The sequence below is a fragment of the Thermobia domestica genome, chromosome 18 (assembly GCF_964235325.1).
Source record: "Thermobia domestica chromosome 18, izTheDome1.hap1.1, whole genome shotgun sequence".
Taxonomy (NCBI): domain Eukaryota; kingdom Metazoa; phylum Arthropoda; class Insecta; order Zygentoma; family Lepismatidae; genus Thermobia; species Thermobia domestica.
In genome coordinates, this window is record NC_137471.1 from 7,101,475 (window position 1) to 7,124,003 (window position 22,529).

The 22,529-nt window shown below is 36.7% G+C and overlaps 1 protein-coding gene across 6 annotated transcripts in view; it reads left to right on the forward strand.

Moving 5' to 3' along the window:
- Positions 1 to 22,529, forward strand: part of arm (armadillo) — a 68,478-nt gene that overhangs the window by 39,994 nt on the left and 5,955 nt on the right. For 3 of the 6 annotated variants that reach the window (XM_081745206.1, XM_081745209.1, XM_081745207.1), the window contains 8 exons: positions 1,272 to 1,573; positions 4,144 to 4,292; positions 4,903 to 5,109; positions 6,548 to 6,817; positions 9,688 to 9,855; positions 14,291 to 14,441; positions 18,061 to 18,212; positions 22,272 to 22,368. In XM_081745206.1, the coding sequence (XP_081601332.1) occupies positions 1,272 to 1,573; positions 4,144 to 4,292; positions 4,903 to 5,109; positions 6,548 to 6,817; positions 9,688 to 9,855; positions 14,291 to 14,441; positions 18,061 to 18,212; positions 22,272 to 22,368 (1,496 nt within the window). The remainder of the gene's footprint in view (positions 1 to 1,271; positions 1,574 to 4,143; positions 4,293 to 4,902; positions 5,110 to 6,547; positions 6,818 to 9,687; positions 9,856 to 14,290; positions 14,442 to 18,060; positions 18,213 to 22,271; positions 22,369 to 22,529) is intronic. The other 3 variants (XM_081745208.1, XM_081745210.1, XM_081745211.1) reach the window with 2 other exon arrangements.

Genomic DNA, 22,529 nt, shown 5'->3' on the forward strand with positions numbered 1-22,529 from the left:
TCACGGATGTTAAACTGAAAATCAACTCAACTCAAATCTACCCTCAAATGCGAGCATTTTGAAGATGCTGTATCGCTTCAAGCGAATGTGACGGTGGTGCTGAACAGGATTCCAGTGAACGACTTTCCCAGGTCATTCCAGAACGTATGCAACTGATCCCACAAGTGTGTGATGCAGGAAGAGATGTGTGTATAAAATTGACGTGGTAATAAGTTTTCAAATCGTTAAATATTTTATTTTGAGGTAGTCCCGGAACTTACTGAACGCACTGTATGTCATCCTGTGGCCTTCAGTGTAATCTTTGTCAAGTGGCTAACAGGTTCTCCCCAAATTAGTTTCCTGTTGGGGAAGTTGCTTCTTTCGGTGCAAACGTAAATATGCTGGTTGCTAACGGGGAACATGTTGGCAACACAAACTGTTTCACTGAATATTGTCTTCTAAATATTAAATAAATTTGTAAATGTTATTGTTCTTTGGTGTCTGCAATATTTTTGAAAATGGCAGCGGGACTGATGGGGACACTTTGTAATCTAAACACTAGGTCCCGTCCCATACAACCTCAGTGGTGAAAAGGGACGCTTAAATTTCAACCAATCAAGAAATATTCTTCAGACTCCGAGATATAATTACATTGCATTAAACTAGATGTTTCGTTTTTTCTTTTTCCTTTAACAGTGTTGTTCTCAAGAGTTTACCAATAAAAACGTTAGAATTTAAAATGAGGAAATGAGAACTACAAATAATAATGATGATAATTATTAATTATGGTAAAAGAAAATAATGAACGACGTTATGTTTTGAAGATCATGTTCAGATGTTGTCCTCTGGTTCGGTTAGTGGAATGGATTTGAAGATAGACTTTTGCACACATGTTTCATCGTAAATTCTCAGTAATTTGTTCAGTATCTTCAGTTCACGAATTTTTTGTGGGGTATAGACCTGAGACTTGAAGTAACCCCATACAAAGTAATCGAGGGGCTGAGGGAGAGGTTACGTGATCTGGACTGCCGGTTTACATCATTATTTTGCAACAGAAAGCGTTCGGTGAACTTTTCGTGCTATATGCCCAGAAAAATCTGTTTAATCTATCGAATCAGAAGAGGGCATTTGAATGACAGTATCTTTAAAACCTAATACCATTGATTGCTTTCCACAATAATAATATATTTTATTTTGTATCTTGCTTTTTTGATGTTTGTATTGATAACCTCTTTACATACCACAATGTTAAACATGAAGTTGAGGAATAAATGTTTTTTCTTGTTTTCCAGCTCTCCAGTGGAATCCGTTCTGTTCTATGCCATCACAACCCTTCACAACCTCCTCCTCCACCAGGAGGGATCAAAGATGGCTGTAAGGCTTGCTGGTGGTTTACAGAAGATGGTTGCTCTCCTGCAGCGGAATAACGTTAAGTTCCTGGCCATTGTCACTGATTGTTTGCAAATTCTGGCGTACGGAAACCAGGAAAGTAAATTGATCATCTTGGCTTCACAGGGTCCGGTTGAATTGGTCCGAATTATGCGATCATACGACTACGAGAAGTTACTTTGGACGACGTCACGAGTATTGAAAGGTTTGTTGTTTTTATTTTATTTATTTATTTAAAGTGTAATAGAATGTCCCGAAATTCAGGGTAGTTATATAATACTATGTAAAACTACAATTGGTATTCGTAACGTAGATGTTAAGTTGATGCTACTATTTCATAAACAGTTTTCTCGCAGTCATGCTTAATTCTGGACGTCATGAACTTCGCTTATAGTATTGTAAACTGGTACCTGTATTAGCAATTCCATATAAGGTGGTACTGTCTGGGTTCAAATGTATATGAGCTGTAAATGAGCATATTAATGCATTTCTCGAAAAGTTTTAGGTGATATATTTGGAATGTTATTCAGGATGTATGACGATTAACATGATGTTATCAAAACTTACTTGAGGAAAGTCGTATATTTCGTGAATTCTTGGTGCTTGAGTTATTTATGAGTGTAAGTCGACTAAGGTATAAGAATAGGTCCCTATAAGGTATGTGTTGAGGTTTAATAAAGTCTATGTGATAATATGCAAAAAACAGTACCACGTAACAGTTTCAACACAATAACTGTGTCTTCATCAGACTTCCACTCCTCCTATGAACTGTTACGTTGAAACTGTTACGTGATATATATATATATATTATCACATAGCCTTGCTCAGTGTGTTATTATGTATTAGTACACAATGGAAACAAGGCCTGATAGAATATTTAATAAAGTCGTGTACGAAGAAATTGTAATTTTTAGTGGTTGTTTACCTTTGTAACCAAATTATTGATTAGTTGCTATCTGAACATTAATTGGACTTTCAATGGCTAATACTTGAGCAGCACATGTTAAAGGGAAATTCGCGGCTGCTAATATTTGTTAATGTTTTGTAAGGTCTTATATATTCGCTAGAAAGAAATCATGTACCGAACTTGTTATATGCTTTGTCTATTCTAGAGAAAGAACTAATGTGAGTGAGTAAAAACTTCTTTCCTTTATCAAAGTTCGGTAAACATCATTAAAAATCACATTGATATGGTCTCTGCGTGATATACCCGTATTTGGTTTGGTTTTGTTGTTTGCTTCTGTTCCTATGCCTATGTTCCATAATACTCATATTTTAGAACCCCTCAGTTTTTTTCTTTCTTTCTTCATTCCTCATTTTATTATTGTTTGATTCACACTTCTTTTACCATTTATTCATGATTATACAACTACATTATTCTGAAAAAAAAATCATACTATATTGATAAATCTCCATATAAAAATTCTACTTGTGAATTGGCAGCTGATATTTAAAAGTAAAAATACACAAAAAGTAAATGACGGATTATATAGTGACTGCCTGTATCGTTCCCATGTAAGTGCTGGATTGAATTCAGTAAAACTTCAAAGTGTACAATTCAATTTGTTTTGTGCCCACCATATGTGCTCGCGTAGTTTACACACTAATTTTTAAAGGATTAATGTTAACTTTTATTTTTGCATTGCGTATTTTGTGCACGGTTTAAAGTATAGTGTGAAATTCCTTTCGTTAAATACCTGTTTACTGTGTACTTATTCTGATAAAAGAGAGGGTAGGATAGGTTTAGTATTTAAGAGATCATAAAAAATGCTTGTGTGCGTGTATATATATATATATATATAACAAGTCTTTGCATTCAAATGTACCGGTACTAACTTATTTCCAATTCTCGCATTCCACAGTACCATTTACTAGTAACTCCACTACCTGCTTCACAAAAATCCTGTATGCAGATTCTAGGTAACGTGTACTTGGCACCTTAACATGAAAATGCATCAAAGGAGCATAGATGAATTATCAATTACTCATGCAATGTTCTTGTTAATTAAAGTTTATTAATAGAGAATGGTAGGTCTATATACTTGCATCGTATTTTATTTACGTGATAAATGAAATTTAAAGCAGACCAATTATTCTACAAGTGCGCATTTAGTGATATACAAAGAGTGTAGAAAAAAAGCATTAATGAACTGTTGTCATAAATTGATAGTTCAAAATTAGTTATATGTTAAAAATTGCTAAAAAATTACAAATGTAGTGTATTCTTGATTGCGTATATTAGAATAAAACTCAGGTCAGGACCTCCGTTAAAAAAAAAAAAAAAAAAAAAAAAAATCTGTATCTTTTATGCACTCTAGATATTTCAGTGATCAAAAATAGATTAAAGAAAATGCATAAGTTACATGGACAAATACGGTAGATAATTGTTTCTACTGTATATAAATTATCTAGTTTCGTTTTTGTCAAGTCTTTCTTTCTTTCTTTCGTACTTTTTCTTTCTTTCTTTCTTGCTTGCTTGCTTTCTTTCTTTCTTTTTCTTTCTTTCTTTCTTTCTTTCTTTTTCTTTCTTTCTGTCTGTCTGTCTTTCTCAGTCGAGGAGGAAGATGTAAGGGAGCAGTGAAAATATGAAATAATGGTTTGTTTGCTGTATATATATTTGTGGTAAATCCACGACATACCAGAGTTAGTATACTTGTAGCTTGTTTGTTCAAAAACTGAAGTAATTTAATGTTCATTACAAACTAAATACATCAACTAATCAAATCCTACACTTTGTATTGCTGGCTCTTTATAATTTTCCATTTTTTCTCTTAGTGTTGTCTGTATGTTCAAGTAACAAGCCAGCTATTGTGGAAGCTGGTGGAATGCAAGCTTTAGCGATGCACTTAGGACATCCCAGCCAGCGTCTTGTTCAAAATTGCTTGTGGACTTTGCGAAATCTGTCTGATGCTGGAACCAAAGTGGTAAGTGTGAATATTTCAATATCTTCGGGAACATTTAATTCACACAAACTAATCAACAAAAGTTAAACACCTACCATCAAGTTTTTTCTCCTTAAATATAAAATATCAGTTTTTAGTATTTCACTTTTCAGTCGAATGTTTCTCAACATTTTCTTTAACTTGTATAATACAATACTTCTCTAGCAAACTCCCCCTCAGTTTAGAAACTATTGCGTAAGACTACTGGAAATCTTGTCAGACATCAACACTTTCTTCTTTTAAAGCAACATAAGATGTTAAGTAAACGTTAAAGATGTTTACATTCTGTTCTTTGAAACATTATTTGTATTGGCAAATTAGAATTTTCCTTGATAAGAATTGGTTCAAGAAGTAATACGGAGATTAGGACTACATGAATAATCAAACAGTAAAGTTTACGGAGTATTGTAGAAAAATAATACGGACGCACCATAGACAGACAGCAATATTTGCTCTGTTTTAGAGGTATTTTTCATGTTCAACAAAATTCTGATCACATGGTTCCTTAAAAAAAGACCTTAATTTTATATGTGTAGATTAAGACCCTGTAATTGTAGTAATTCTAACACATCACATACCTGTTCTGTTTCAGGATGGTTTGGAGGGACTTCTTCAGAGCTTGGTGCAGCTGTTAGCCTCAAGTGACGTGAACGTGGTAACTTGTGCTGCCGGCATTTTATCCAATCTTACTTGTAATAACCAGCGTAATAAAGTCACGGTCTGTCAGGTGGGAGGAGTAGATGCGTTGGTCAGAACAATCATCAATGCCGGAGACCGAGAGGAGATCACAGAACCTGCTGTAAGTACGAACGGCGAAAAGTCAGTATTAATGAATTGCTTTAAAAGGTCTTCTTTTGTTTTCTCAGTATTGAAAGAATAAAATAGCATATGTATGAGAGGTGTTCTGGACAGTAAGAGCGAACGCAACAAGAGTTACGTGGAATATATTTAAGGTGCTCGAGTTACAGTACGAATTTCTCTGTGGCAGCCAGTTTTTGTGCTTGTATGTGTACTTTGTGGAAGTCCCTTTTGAAAATATAGTTTCAAAATAAATAAGTAGTGTTAAATCTATTTAAACTGCCGACGAGACAGCAATAGCTGTTGTTGACAGTTATCGAGAAGAATAATGGTAGCAACATATAATGGAAGTTTGTATTTTCATCCTAACTTTGTTTTCTGTTTCGTTACTTGAGTCTGTGATTCGTACCAAAGGAAGCAATAGGAATTGGTAATTATGTGAGACCACTTTCAAACCAAGATACAGTTATGAGAATTACAACTCCAATTAATTTTAACCGTTATTCGTAAACAGATTATCTTTAGAGAGAGAGAGAGAGAGAGAGGAGGAGGAGGAGGAGTACACGGTCGCTCATTATATTGTATGCTAATGTGTACTAGGGATTTGTATATTACGTTTTCGGTAAAATATGTAAGGACATCTCTGAAAACGAACAACCGATATCCTGTCTGCTTTCATTGTCAAATCAATGATTTCTGGAATTCATAAGAAAATTCACCAATAACTAGAACTACCATGTATTTGTCATAGTTTGATATAGTATCCGAAAATGTTTGATGTGCTGTTGTTTAGAGCGATAAATCATGATCATATGTGTTCTGTCATTGTTGGCTAGTCATTTGCTGCAATTGAGTAGCTTCCACGGTCTTCCGTTAACCTCTTCGTTTTCACGTGCGATTTCTCTGTTTTGATATCGTTCATTAATTGTAGCCCCCCCTCCCTCTTTCCGGCTACCATAAACCCTCTAAAACGTCCTCATGACAGTTTGTTAGTGAATGTTTCAACCAGTCTCTCTTCCTCCTCTTAATAATATCTAAATAAAAGAGCAAGTGATTTGACATAGAATTCATGAATTTCTTTACAGGTGCCAACAGAGAGATAGTAAATAATTAAACTGTTCAATAAGACTTTCATATGACAACATAAGGAGCTTCAGGAATAAATTTCCGCAACTTTGAGTTTTCGTGTAAGAAACAAAGTACTGTATATTAGCCCGTGGTACAGATTGTTTAAAACGCGATAATAGTAGTTAGTTCTATTGGGCACTGAAGTACAAGGTATATCACTGAATTCTAATAGTGATCTTTAATTTTTGAAAAATGATTCGGTAAAATACAGTTTTCTTTCTTTCTTTCTTTTTTTAAAGCTTGCATTATTGTGAAGATCGTAATATTTTTAATAATTATAAAATAATCCTTGTTATCTTATTCTTTTCCAGATTTGTGCTCTGCGTCATCTGACGTCGCGTCATGTAGAATCCGAAATGGCCCAAAATGCTGTCAGACTGAATTATGGCCTTCAAGTAATTGTGAAGTTGCTTCACCCACCTTCCCGTTGGCCCCTGGTCAAGGCTGTCATTGGACTCATTCGTAACTTAGCTCTTTGTCCAGCCAACCACGCACCGTTGAGGGAGCACGGAGCCATTCACCATTTGGTTCGTTTGCTGATGAGAGCATTCCAAGATACGCAACGAGTAAGTAGCGCAGAAGTACGTAAGATTTTTCTTCACTTCAGCATGTGTCGAACCGGTAGCGTTAATTCTGTGGTCACAGGCTGAAACACTGTTAAACTCCAAATCTTCACTTGTGAGTCTGGTTACTTCGTTAGTAGCATATATATTTTTTTTTTTTTTTTAATGTTATTGATAGTAATCGTTGAAATTTCTACAAAGATGTAGTTTGGAGTATAGTTTTAATCTGTTGCCATAGGATTTTTAGTCGATGTATGTAGAGTAGCATCTGTAGAATCTAGTGCATTAAATAGAATAGTTCGAGATGAAAATTATGCGAAATTGTCATCTGTGATCAAGTTGAGGGTAATACTAACCTTCTTCCAATTCTTTTAGTGAAAATAGTCCGCGTACCTCCGATACCGGAGGTCTAGTTCGATCCTAGCTCACGCCAAGTGGGCTTTTGGTGGACTAACCATGTTCATTTTTTCTTCTTCTTCTTTCTTTACTATTTCGTTCATTATCATCACCCTGTGTCTTACCCTGGGAGCATAATCGTGGAACATTAAACTAAAAACTATTGTAAATGTATGTGATTAGAACGTAAATGTAAATAATTCGTTCTACTAAGTATCGTATAAAAAAAAAAGCACAGCAAAAATAATGAATAAAAATTAGGTACATACACTTCTTAACAAAATAATCACGAATTCACGATTAAAAATAATGATGAAAAGATACTTCAGGAAAGTGGATTTGGCAACATTGAGTTCCATTGCAAGTTAACTTGAATCTTGGGTTGTTTTGTAAATAGTGTCGATAACTAATTTCTATTCATTATTTACACAGTTCTTTTTGTATATAGTAAAAACTGCTTTCAACGTGTCCCTTATTAAACATAAATATTTCACAGTCCTATGAATTTAATAATAATAATAATATTAATAATAAAAAAACTTTCATCAAACGGAAACTGAGTTACGGGGAAAACGGAAATCGAAATAAACTTTTTAACGCAAAATTTCTAGTTCCAGAATGTATCGTTGAGGATCCTTTTAAAATATATTTTAATTTTTTGTTCATATATATATACACTACATGTCTGAAGGAAGGTATTAGTTCTTTTATTATCTTACACTTTTAACCTTAAGTCGACGAAGCTCGTTCTGTCATGTGAGGTCCGAGATACCGCGCAACTTTTCGAACGAAGAGGTTTCCATAGAGCGTAGTGTGGTCGCTCAGAATAAAGTGTTTATGGGAAGTCGACCAGCCAAGCAGCAGTGTATACAGAGAACCCTCCTTTACTATTGAAAGAAATAAGAAAAAAAAAAAGTATATAGGTTTGTATCTGTTTATTTTAGGTTTTGTGTCTATTCGTAGTCGAAGTAAATAGCCTGATTAAATAAAATATTTACAGTATTTTATCTCGGTATATCCGTGATTTAATTTTTAGGAAATTTCAATTACTAAAACTCCTTAATATATTTGCCCGGTCCGTGTGTGCGTCCGTTCATCCAGAATTCAAAACATCTCAATAACTATTTGATGGATCATCATCAAATTCGGTCGGAATGCACAAATAAAAAGTTAGGAATAGAATTTGTGTTTGGAGCCGATATTCAAGCCAGAATTTGTAGAAATCAACCGTTTCCGGTTGTAACGTTGATCACTGTGGAGTAAAAGCGGTTTCTTGCAACAGATTAAGCGTCCCAGGGGTACATAGGATTTCCACTCTTAATTTGACTCTCTACTAAAACGGAGTTGAGTTGATTTTGAGTTCAACCTCCCGTTCAGCAGCGAGGTTATATGAGACGTGGACCTACTGATTAACGTGGAAACCGAATTACATGAGCTTCCGCCGGGAATAGGAATCGATTTATCGTTCTAAGAATAGTTACCTTCTATTAATCCTGTATTCAAACCGGAAGTGACAAATCAGCCACTTCCGGTTTTTACGTTGATCGCTATAGAGTAAAACGTTAATGAGTACCGAGTAGTAGTTCTCTGTAATCAATTTAGCGTCTCAATAATATATTCTATCTCTTCTCTCTACTTTAACCAGTAGTGGTAGAAATTTACCACCACATCCGGTTTCAACAGTAATTAAGAAAATATTACTACGCCATACAAATCAAACTTCCTTATGCGCTATACACATGTCACTATTGTTTGTTTTCCTTAGCATAGGTCTACTTTTTGTTAACTGTAAACTATCTCTAACGTAAATTTTTTCGAGTCCCATTTGATTTCGCCAAAAACAAGTCGCACTGTGTTTAGTGGACCGAATCATTAAATCCACATTCTTATCACGATATAGAATGTATATGCAATAAGGAAATTGGAAGGAAGTAGAGAGTACACTTGGGTTTGAATACAGGGGAACGAGGACGGTGACTATAGTGTGCAACTGAAATTGAATTTTTGACATAAAGATCAGATATGTGAAAAGTATTTTACACTTGTATTCGGTAACGATGGAAATAATAGTGTTAACATAACCGTCATGGCACCAAAATAAGGACAACAACGCAACTGGTAAGCACTCTTATTTAATAGTAGTTGGTTTTCGTACTTGATGTAAAGTCATATATGTATTGAAAGTGTAACCCTTTTATAATTAGTTAAGACTATAGTTTTTAAAATTTTCAAATCTATCGTGTGTTAACTTTGAAGGCGTTCAGTTGCACTTAATCTATTCCTAGCATTAGTAAAATGGTTGTATACACATTAATTAATTCAGTTTTTTGATTATATGATATATTGAGTACTTGAAAAATTTTCCTGTGATCTAGGCGCTAGTTCTGGAAACCAGGCGCCACAATAATAAAAATCTGGGAATTTTCGAGCCCTGTATATATTGTTTTCTCAAAAATAGAAATAATGTCTTTATGTTGTGATTGAAATTTCAGAGGTCCTCGGTTGCAAGTAGCGGAAGCCAGCAAGCAGGAGCTTACGCCGATGGTGTTCGAATGGAGGAGATCGTGGAAGGAACTGTGGGAGCACTTCACATTTTAGCAAGAGAATCACATAATAGGGCAATTATTCGGGGACAGTTAGTGATACCAATATTTGTTCAGGTAAGTGATATAGTCTTGTCCATGTTGGCAGGTGGAACAAGTACCATATGCATGTTTCTCTGTCAATAATTTGCGAAAGAATGGATGTCCTTGACGTAGGAAGGAACTAAATCGATGTTTCAGAATTCGTACTCAAGCTGTATCTTCTGGGGTCTTTTGGTCACATTATTCTTTATATTAAGAGGCCTCATCCCGCCAAAATTAAAATACCGCTAATTTTATAGTAATTATGTGATATCTTCAAATAGATAAAACATAATTGAAGTGTGGAACAAGAGTGCCCTAGACAATATCATTTTACATGAGACACAATATCACGACTCACTTATCTGTTTTCGATTTCGAGCCATTTTGGTAATCGGCATTTATTTTCGCGTTTCTAAACGGCTGAAAACGGATTTGTGATAACGGTACCTCACGCAAAGTAATATTGTCTAGGGCGCTCTTGTTCCACATTTCAGTTATCTTTTATCTATTTGAAGATATCACATAATTACTGTAAAATTAGCGGTATTTTAATTTCGCCGGGATGAAGCCTCTTAAGGATGTCAGAATATTATCTTGACATGAGCGAACTTTGGTGCTCAACAACGCGTTTTTACACCGAAGTTCACGCTTACATATTTACTAATTTCATAATAGGCAACAAATATTTCCATCAGCTTGAGGTTTACGCATTAGTTAAAACATTACAATAAACTCTCAATTTAATGGAATGTATAATCAGTGAACTTTCGATTTAATCGATAGTAAATGTAGTTAAGAGAAACACACTGTTCAGGCAAAAACTTCGACCAAATTTTTAAAAAACGCGGCGACAGATGCAATTGTACTATGGCAGCGGTTTGTACAGAACAACAGTGCCGCCACCATCACAGCTTGTTCGAATCGGAAGTTCGGATACATTCGTGATAATTCGTACACATGGGCAGGTTCAAGCGCGGGTTCTGATCTACTCTTTTCGTTTACTGTGTTTCGTAGTGACGTGCAGTCTACTGGTAGAGCCTTTTTATTTGAACTGTGCCTCTTCTGGCGCTGCAGTCGATGTGTGCTTTCCTGTACCTCCCTCAAAAGAGGAGGGAGAAGTTGTTGTGACCGAGATCTTTCAATTGTTAGATGCGGAAGCGTTGCCAACAATGAATTATTTCACGGACTTTGCTGAGCTCTGTCTTGTTAGCCATTCTAAGTAGCCTACGATCTTCACTCGTCAAGACCAAACGATTGACTGACAAATTGGCAACACAGCTGAGGTCATTCACTTCTTTTCCCTAAGCAAAGAGAGCGTTTCCTCTGAAGGAAGAGTGGGGCCGAATTCGTATATCTTCATCGAGTTCTTCGGGAACTAGTTTTTTACGTCTGAAATTTTAAAGTTAGTGTTTTTTTTTTTTTTTTTTTTTTCTGTGCCACTTCACCTTTCACTTGATTCCAAATAATCTCAATTGCATTATATTGGCAATGGTATGGGGCAAGTCGGATAATTTCGTGTCTCTTTCAATCGCAAGTTCATCCAATTCGTATATCTTCTTCTTAAAAGGTAGCACTTTTTTCAGTTCTTTTTTAGTTTCTGAGGGGGAGAAGGTTTACTAACGGACATAGTGAAACGCAAAGGCAATACAGTTTAATCTCATCTTTGCTACAGCAACACACTATAACGAACCTACGCTAATCTACCTGAAGGCTACAACGAAATTTTCTTCCACACATACCAAATTAAACATTCAGATTGAGGGTGATACTATGGTTCTTTGTTTCTCCAGTTATTGAAAGGCAATATGGTTGTGTAGCTTTATCTCCAACATGGGCTAATGTTTCGAAGTTTGTTTATATACAGGTGCATGATACATTATGTCTGGGGTATATATGACTTAACATGTAAACAACAGAAGTATAATGAAAGCTGAACCACTTGGCCTATGAATGTGATTATTTTTTCGTACATGTTCAGAAGAACGATGTCCTTTATTTGGAATAGAAAAGAATTCTCCTAGAACAATAACCTTTTCGAGCGTATTAGAATCTTTCTATTTGATCTGTGCCCCTTCTCGCGCTGCAGTCGATGTGTGCTTTCCCGTACCTCCCTCAAAAGAGGAGGGAGAAGTTGTTGCGGCCGAGATCTTTCAATTGTTAGATGCGGAAGCGTTGCCAAAATGAATTATTTCACGGACTTCACTGTGCTCTGTCTTGTTAGCCATTCTAAGTAGCCTACGATCTTCAGTCGTCAAGACCAAACGATTGAATGACAAATTGGTCATCCGCTTCTTTTCCGTACGCAAAGGGAGAATTTCCTCCGTCAGAGGGTGGCGGGGGTGGGACCGAAGTATAGGTCGCATACTTTCCGAGGACATAGATGAGATAGACAGGCTCTACATGTGGTTTCTGTAGAACAGTGGCTAAACATAGACAAGGGTCTAGGCTACCATATTCTCAACATGAAGAAATAATAAAAATGTTATGAAGGATAATGACTAGGACGACGATGACGACTTGAAAGAAAAATCGACCCTATGTGGTTCTAAATTATCAGAACTAAGACGCTACGTGAACAGCATCATCGTATACGCGAAGAGATCCTCACATCCGGAAGTGTTGGCTTACTACAAACATTTCATTTAGTTTAGATCTTTATTAACCCTCGGAACGCCAACCGGGGCTCGATTCCCGGTTGGAGAGCAGAAAAAATTAATTTCACTTTTGTTAATCATCCGTCCTTTTTAGCTAAAGTGCATAACCGTGGGACGTTAAACTAAAAAAAAATCATTTCTTTAAAATGCCAAGATCGGGGCAGTTTTGACCTAATGCGTATTTTCCGTAACAAGTAAATACTTGTATTTTAGAGTAGTATGTAAAGTAGAGAGCCTTAGGATATAATTTTTCTGAGATTCATCCATAGAGAATTAAAGCCGTAGCCTGTTTTCAGCCATTATTACAACTACACTAGTACCGACTCGTGCAGATAGCCACTGAACGGAAGGTGTTTGGAAGGATTGCTTTGACTGGTGTTTCCACTTACCTGCAAGATTGAAAAATTGTTAAGTGTAGGTCGTTTGACAAAGTTCGTGGGATCATTTGAACAGAAAAAGAAAGTGTTTTTTTTTTATATATATAAAATTAAATTTAAAAATAGTTACACAAAACTCCAAGATCAGGTCAAAATCGACTCATGCTCGATTATTTTTTTCAAATGATTAGTTAATGAGTACATGGGCTTAGCGTTATTTTTTCGAAAAAGAACTTTTAGAAATTTACTTAAAAACTACACAGAATTCCACTCTTCCTTGTAATGAAAGGACCAAAAAAAAAAAAAAAAAGTCATTTTGACCTAATATCTGCGTTGTGTGTGTTAAGAAACCACATTCAACAGGAAAGCAACTGAAGCTTGGCTTTTTTCCTTCTAATATAGTTGTAAGACGTATTTTTTTTTTTCACTAATGGCGTGTGTGCATTAAGTATTTTAAATTATTCAGCATAATTTCAAGTGTAATATCGTGTTTTAAATATTTATAATACAAATCGTGATATGGACACTCTTTAGAGTCAGTTTGGTCCGTTAAATGAAAGGTTGACGACTCTGAACCAAACAAGTATACGGGCGAGACTACGCAGCTGTTTCCCGGTGTGAGCTAATGTGGTTCGGGTCCACGATAAACTAGCTTCACGCATCATATAGCCCCGATGCTGAAAGAAATGCTAAAACTCGAAATGAACAACTGTGCCGTAATTAAATTATTGTTCCTCTCCTCTTTTAGGAATTTTGTCGTCATTCATTTACATTTATTTATCCTATCTTAGAGAAAGACATAGTAGTACAGTGAAAGAACTCACCTGGTTTGAAGGTTCCCGTGTCAATCTCAAGTCAAATGACATAGTGATTAACAACACAGTGTGCGTGTCTTCTCTTGAAATGATCTTGTTCCTTCAATTCCTATATTTCGTTAATTCTTCTATTTTTGCATTTCTGATTTGTTCTTTTATCTATGAGTGCTTAACCATGGGACGTTATAATAATTGTAATAATATTGTTACAATTTATGTTTATTTTTAGTGATTTGAAACAGTTGAAAGTTTGTTTAAATTAAAAAGTAAAGAAATCCAATATGGAAACTCATAATTAATATTAAAATCAATGTGCCCGCCCCATACTACTCACGTAGTAAGCAATAGTATTAGAGAGTGTAATTTTCAATATTAATGTTTATTTTATTATTTTTTTTTTTTTTTTATAAATATAAATAATACTGCTTAAGCACGTATTTAAATCCTCGCAGTTGTCTCTTTTTTAAAGTTACAGAATAATGAAGATATTTTGAAATTTGTTTGGTGTTACAAAAAATAACTTTTCACTTGCACTTGCCATAACATTCAGAAACATTTTTGCACAACCTACTTTATTTTTAGTGAATGTCTGTAATTGCAAGCAATGGGGTTTATATTTCAGTTGCTGTTCAATGAAATAGAAAATATCCAGCGAGTGGCTGCTGGAGTCCTTTGTGAGCTTGCAGCAGATAAAGAAGGAGCTGAGATGATTGAACAGGAAGGTGCAACTGCTCCGCTTACGGAATTGCTTCATTCTCGAAATGAAGGTGTTGGTAAGTTTCATTATACCGTGTGTAGGTCGGTCGGTCAGTTTTGTCTTTTGATTCTCCGATAAAGTCGGTATCAGTGTTGGTAAGTAATTACTTCGTTAAATTGTGGAAAATGTATAGCAAAGATGATCTACGGATAATTTCAATGAATTCGAAGGCATATATTACGAATTGGTAAAGAAGTGTTTCTCCCTAACTGAGACTTACTTTTATGGAGCTTTTAATTTCGTATTTCGCATGAGATAGATGTATTGTAAAATTGGCCTAACATTTATCTCGGGATCCTGCCGACACTGAAGTAAACTTTGTTTCTATGCCTCTAATATTCACTGTTAATTCCTCGCCGCTTGCTGTTCGACCTTGCACTTTTGTCGTTAGGTCAACATAATGCTGACATGGTTCTGTGTTCAGATAATTCAACAGCAGTATCCCCTTGGTATCCCAGAGTACAGTTACCATAATCTTTCTGGCTGACGGTTGAACGCGCGATTTCTTCGGGGTTGCAAACTGATGTACAGGGTTTGTATGATAAGTAATGAGACCAGGTCTGGAAACATTGTTTTATTGATCTGATCTGTACAGGGACTTAAAAGCTTTCGAAGTACTCTCCTCTTGCGTCGATGCACTTCTGCAATCGATGTTTCCACGCTGCAAACGCCCCCTGGAAGTCAGCAGCCGGCATGTCCTTTAGAAATGTGGTCACGGCTGCTTGGATGGCTGTGACGTCTGCAAAACGGGTTCCTTTCAAGCGTGGCTTCAGCTTCGGGAAGAGGAAGAAGTCGGCCGGGCTCACATCTGGGCTGTAGGGTGGTTGTGGAAGGACTTCCACCCCAATCCGGGTCAAAAAGGAGGTCACTAAGAAGGCGGTGTGGGCAGGGGCATTGTCGTGATGCAACTTCCACCGGCTAGCGATCGCCGGTCTTTTCCGCTTGACGCTCCTGTGCAGTCTCTCAAGGACTTGTTTGTAGAAGGCGGCGTTGACGGCTTGTCCTTGGGGTACAAACTCCTTGTGGACCACCCCCACATTGTCAAAAAAAACAATCAACATTGTTTTCACCTTTGACTTCGACATTCTGGCCTTCTTGGGGCGCGGGGACGCAGGAGTGTGCCACTCCGCGCTTTGACGTTTCGTTTCAGGGTCGTACTGGAACACCCACGACTCGTCACCTGTTATGACGTCATCTTCAAAGTTAGGGTCACTGTTCATGAGGTTCAACAGTTCCTGACAACAATCAACACGTCGTTGCTTTTGTTCGTCAGTCAACACTCGCGGCACCAGTTTCGCACAGATTTTTCTCATTCCCAATTGTTCCGTCACAATCTTGTGCACTGTTGTGTGGTTCATATCGAGTTCATCAGCAATCAATCTCAACGATAATCGACGGTCTGAGTTCAGGAGATCCCTCACTTTTGCCACAGTTTCGTCCGTAGTCACTGTTGTCGGGCGTCCAGCCCCCTCCAGATCCTCAACGCTTTCCCGGCCGTTCCGGAACGCACTGTGCCAACGAAACACCTGGGCTTTGGATAGGGCTTCCTCTTTGTAGGCCTCCGTGATGAGAGAAAGCGTCTGAGTAGCCGTTTTCCCCAGGCGAACGCAAAATTTGATCGCATAACGCTGTTCGATGGAACCCTCCATGTTTGTTGATTTTCCGCCGTGACAAGAATGTTCACAAGGGCTTTGTCCAAGGCTTGTCCGCGCTCCACTAAGGCTCGGAGCCAACTGACGCGCGGTGCGTTGCTTTGCTCGGACCCCCCCCTACATCCTCCATCACCGACAAACCCGCTCCAGCGACACGCGCGCCGCGGCGCGGCGAGTCTCATTACTTATCATACAGACCTTGTATTTTCATTGCATTGAGCTTAGATTCTGGGTCAAAATAGTGAACCCATATTGCGTCTGTCGTCGTAAGTCTGAGCAGAACGTTATGTTCTGTGCTACTCAAGTCACCCTGCGTATCTTCTGATCAGCGTTTTAGGTCTCGCTGAAACTTTCTTCATACACATAGTTACGCACTGTGATTGTTGATGACAATCTTGTAAACTGCTAAATACCTAAAGGGAATTCATGTGTCTCCCATAACTATGTCCAGGACCCTCAATGTTTTCCTCGGTGGTCACTGTTACTGGTGGCCCACTTGTATGGGAATATTCGTAACTGTTGGCTACAGCTGAACGGTGTACCATTCGCTGCTGTCAGATAGGAGGAGTGGACTTTCGTAATGTTTGTACTAAGTCCTGATGAATTTTCTTTGGCTGTAGACTTTTCAGTTTCAGGTATTTGATAACAGCACGAACGTCACTAATTTCCAATTTTCATCACGTTGTTACAGTTGCCCTACTGCCAATATCAACATCTGTAAAGGAAAAAAAAAAATACATGGAAAAACATCATCTTTCATTTCAGCATAAAGTTATTACAAGAGATAACTATCTTCAAGTTAAAATTGATTCCACGTGAGGGAAAACGGGACGAGAATTAGAGCATACTGAACGTCTTTTGTAATGTACACTTAGGGATTTTTTTAAAGAATATCATTGTTTCAAAGCTTTCTTAGCATTTGATGATAACAACATACCATAATCTTATACATTCTTCAAAAATCAACACTGAAAGCAAAGTTTTGTTCCAATTTTGGTTGAAACAAAGAATCCAAAATTGAATTCAGACCAAGGAAAATAGATAAAATGTGAATAACTTTACTGGATAGCTTAAACAGTTTACACAGAAAGAAATAATAATCTAGTACTATGGAATCGCCAAGCTGTTTTCACCTGTCTTGACACCCTAAATACGTCATTTCGATTTTGTGTGTTTTAACACATTGCATTCGTATGAATAAACTGAAAATGTACTTACTTTCTCCTCCAAAGTATTATATATCTTTGAAAAGAGTCGTATTAGAGGGAAAAGTTTCGCTTGACAACGTCAGTGTTGTCAAACTCGAGTAAGGAAAAATGTTGCGTGAGGATAAGATCTATGGAAGTTTTAAACATAGAATATCCCCTTCAGTAAATAAAAGAATGATTTAGGTTTTAACAAATTTATTCATTGAAGGGGATATATTTCTAAAAGTTTCCATAAATTTTATTCCAACACAATAACTTCATTTATTAAGTCTTGACAACGTTGATAAATTTAGTCTAACCTTTTAGAGACACACAATTGGAGGAGCAGAGTGAGTATATTTTGAATTCATTGCAAATATCTTCCACTTTACACCCTTTAAAACCTTACCCTTCGTCAATAGAGTTGTCGAATTGCGTCGAAATATTGAAGAAATAATCTCTATGAAGAGCGAATAGATTGTGCTAACGGGTAAGATTGACTTCCATCATATGATCAGGGCGCGAAATTTCTGGCCACGTTTGACAACCAAATAGTTGTTTGGCTATAGGCATTTGGTCTTTACTTTGTTTTCCTTCGAATTAACGGAGAAAGAATGGCGGCCAAAATCCCTGATGTCGCTACGAGATTCAGACCTGAAGTTTCGTGCCCTGATTATTGTACTTTTTCTAATCATTAAGTTCTGTTCTTGTGTCTAATTATTCTGATCACGTGCTTTCTTAGATTGAAGAGATATATAAGTGAATGAGATTTAGAAATGAACGTATTTTGTTTCAGCCACATATGCAGCCGCGGTGCTGTTCCGAATGTCGGAAGATAAACCCCAGGATTATAAAAAGCGACTCTCCATGGAGTTGACCAATTCTCTGTTTCGAGAAGATCAAAATATGTGGAATGGTGGGGAACTGGGGATGGGACCAGACTTACAGGTAAGAAATTAACATTCTATAACAGGGATAGAATTTTCTTTCATGGATTTCCAAAGAAAGAAAAAACAAAATCATAAAGGGAAACCAAACAGTTTGTATCCTGCACTGAAAATATATTTTTGATCTGCATGCGTTGTTTCTTTATTGTAAAAAATGTAATGCTATTGTATTGATGAATATTCGTTTGCAGACATGATTTTATTATGTTTATACATTTTACGTTTTGTTTCGGTGTTTTTTTGTATTTTGAATATTACACAGCATGACGCTGAATAGTGTTGTGACAAAGAACCTTTATTATTCTTATTATTGGTATAATTTTGATGAGTGCTCAAATACGTGGATTTATTGGTAATGGTTGCAGTTTCATGTGTTTTTATGTTGATATATAGCTTTTACAGTATAAATATTGTACAGTAGTCTTTTCTTTTTTTTTTAAATTTGCATTTTTTAAAAGATATAAGAATTGCATTTTATGCAGGCACAGTTTTTTTTTAAAAGCTTTGATTTATTATACCTTATTTTTTCAATATCACTTGCACTAGAATCGGATTCTGGTAGAGAGCAGAACTTTGTCGATTCATAGTTTTTTTTTTTTTTTTAAATTTAAAATAATAAAAAAATGTTAGTGTAATGTAATTGACGAGCGACATACGCTACAATCAACAGTATTTCTGGTGATTAGGCGTTTTATACGAGATCGATCATTCCACTTCGAAAAACGAATGACTCTGACGTGGTAAAAGTTCTGGTGCTTCCCTTGAATAAAATTCGCCTATTATTGAATTTTTGTTCTGTTTGTGAAGAAATTACTAAGACAATAATCTAATAAAGAAGACAGTGAGGCAGAATTTTCATTATCTGTACGAGGGAAAGTCAAAAATTATCTGCTCTTTCGCAGTAACACTCTTGAGATTGTGCGCACTTCTTTGTGCCCTCGCATGTTGTGGTAATGCTGTCAGTGTTTGATCTTAATTTCTCCATTTTTCTTTCTTCTATGGGGGAGAGAACATGGTCGTTCCGCTGGCAGTGTGCACCAAGGAAGAACAAAGGGCAGTAATCCGATTTCTTTGGTTTGAAAATGTGTTAGGGGCTATAATTGATCGGAGACTTTCAACACGATACGTGAACAATGCTGTCCCACACAAAAATATGTACGAGTGAATATAGAAGTTTAAAAGTGGCCGGACGACCGCGACGCGCGAAGGAGCAGGACATCCGTCAACTTCCACCATTTACAGTATCGCTTCCACCGCTACAACAATCAGGGCGGCGAATGTTTAAGCAGAATAGTCACGGAACACTGGTCTGTCATTATGAACCAGAATATAAAATACGAAGTACAGAGCGAAAACACCCAAAATACCAATGGAAAAAGAAACAAGAAAGATGTTGCTACCCGTATTTTGAGACAAAAGAGGACCTATATTGGAAAACTACTTGGAAAAGAGACTCACAGTTAACAGTGCAAGATACAGTGATAATTTTACCAACAATCTGAAGGCAGAAATTCGCACCAAACGGTGAAGTATATTGTCGAAAACAGCATTGTTATTGCCTAATCTATTCTTCTTGGTGCACACTACGAGCGAAGCGGCCATGCTCTCTCGGCGATAGTAGAGAGAGAGAGAGAGAGAGAGAGAGAGAGAGAGATGGAACACAGGAGGTCGAACTCTATTAGCGTTACCACAACAATATAACATTCAAGGACAGAAGGCAAAATGCACAATCTAAAGATAGTTATGGTGAAAGTGGGGTAAGCTTTGACTTGCCTTCGTATTAGGGAGGACCATTTCTTGAAACAACCTTGTAACTTTTAAACTAACAAATAAAAAGTGTTCACTGGAATTTTGTACAGTGCAAATGTCGACAGGGGGACATTGACATTATGCAGTACCACCAAATTAATAGTGTTACCAACCCAACGTAAAGTTGTATTTTTCAAATTCCATTACGTCGTGTTATTACAAATTTAAACCTACATATTAAATGAAAATTGATAATACCACAGTGTTAACAAGTAATAACTCAAGCAAGATGGATGATGCACTGCACATTAAAAGTATCTTAAGTTAAATAATATGATTAAGATATGTACTTCGAATAGATAGGAATAAAGTTTCAAGGAATTGAAAATCTGAATTAAAAAAAAAAAATAAATAAGTTTTATTTCGAAACTGTTTACAAAAGTGTACTATCCAGTCACGTAGATAGTTTTTCAAAGATTTAAAGATGTAAAACATGGGATGAGATTAATATACTGCTTAAAATTACGTATATGTAATTTTTTTTTCTGACTCTTGCTTCTCTTTGCTTGTGTAACATTGCAGCAACAGTTTTTGGTATTTGTAATTACAAGTCCACGCAATTGTGTTGCTTTACAGTATTATCTGTTAAATCTCTTAATCTTCCTGGTGGTTTTGCGTGATGGTAGTAACGCAGTTTGCGTGCTGATTTCTTAATTTCTGTACCGTTATTTTTGTGTTGTGATCGAAGCTATTTTGTGCGGTAAGAGCCTGATGCGGTCCATGTTCGGATAATGGGTAAAATCAGTTTATTCAGGGATTAAAAAAAAAGTCACACATCGAAAAATGTTAAATAGCGTGGTTACTACGTAGGGTTGTTAGAATCTGCCCCCACCTTCCTACAAATAACTCCAGAAATATATTCAAAGTTGTATTGAAATGATAACTGTAGTGTGATTAAAATGAGTTTCTTCAATTGTACATTACTCTCAAAACACGTGACTTTGTTTCAAGCCTAGACTTGAAGGAACGTCATCACCCTATATTGCCGAACAGTGATCGTTCGTGGGCAGATATTTCCTAAGTACGTGGTTCCAAATTCAATTTTAGATGGGATTTTCTTGTCTCAGGGTACAAACCTGAATAATGGTTTAATCGGTAGGATCCTTTTTCATTTAGCATAGAGTCTAAAACGGGCCTTAAACTCCAGTTAATCTCCATATGATGTGTCCTGTCCAATGCGGGGCAGTCGTAATTTTCGCCTGAATTAACTCCTAAGCAAAATTTCAAATATTATCGTATTCTTTAATGTTTGTGTAAACACAGTTGCGGATGATCTGCCTTCATTATCCGGGGTTCCCACCGACCTGGAAAAAGTGAAAAACTCAGGGAATTCAGATCTTGTAAAAGGTTTGGAAATGTCAAGTGAAAATCTACTAATATAAAAGAGGATTTTTGTATAGGTCAAAATGAGCTAATCGTATTATTAATATTATAAGACATTGGCTGATAAGTTGTGTCTGCAGGAGAGGTGGCGTTTTGTGTGTTTGCTGTTGTGGTTGCAAAAGTATGGGACCGAGCCTTCCAGCCAGGGGCGTACGCAGGGGGTGGGTACTGGGGTCCGGACCCTCCCCGAAATTTCGACTTTTATGTAAATTTAGCCTAATTTTAGGGGCAACTTTAGGAATTTCAATATAAAATACCCTTATATTGAGTTTGGACCCCTCCCGAAATAAATTCCTGCGTACGCTACTGCTTCCAGCTTTTAAAACTAAGTGAAAACTCCATTATTATACATATGCATTGTATGGGGAGGACCGCACTGGCCCAGTGGCATAACGTTCATCTCTGGTTCGATTCCAGCTCTCACCAAGTGGGCTTTGTAGTTGGTGGACAACAAACTGTGCGTGCGTTTTCTCAGGTTCTCTCGATTCCTCCCACTCTCTTCATTTCGCCATTTCATTCATTCTCATCTTCGTCTACTTTAGCCTACCCGGCATAATTATCGGGACATAAAGCTTTCATTTCGAAACAAGCATTGGAATTGCTTTACAAGTCAGTGCCGTTAATATCTGAAACCTTTACCAGTTTTACAGTACATTCTAAGTACTAGACTGCTTATAGAATCCAAAATTTTAATATTAAGTCGTTATTCTAAAAAAAAATTGAAGAGAAAAAACGATGAATCCACAGAGAGCTGCTCTTAAAAACGTTTTGTTGGGTATTTAGTGTAGAGCGCAACCTGTCTGCTGTAGATCATAATTTTTTTTATATAAAGAAATTGCACTATAAGCATTGCATATCACCGTTCCAGGACATGCTAGCCCCTGACCAAGCATATGACGGTATGTATGGACAGGGTCCTCCCAGTGTACATAGTGGACAGGGAGGCCGAACATACACACAGCAAGGTAGGTGACCTTTTCAAGGTCTGTGTTCATTTCAACAACAGAAGTATACAAATAAAAATATAGAAAATGAAGAAAGGAGAAAAAGAAAGAAAGAAAAATAGTCCATACTTACCGGCTAGCTCTTGTTTTTTTGGTTATAGTTTTTTGCTTATTTCCTAGCT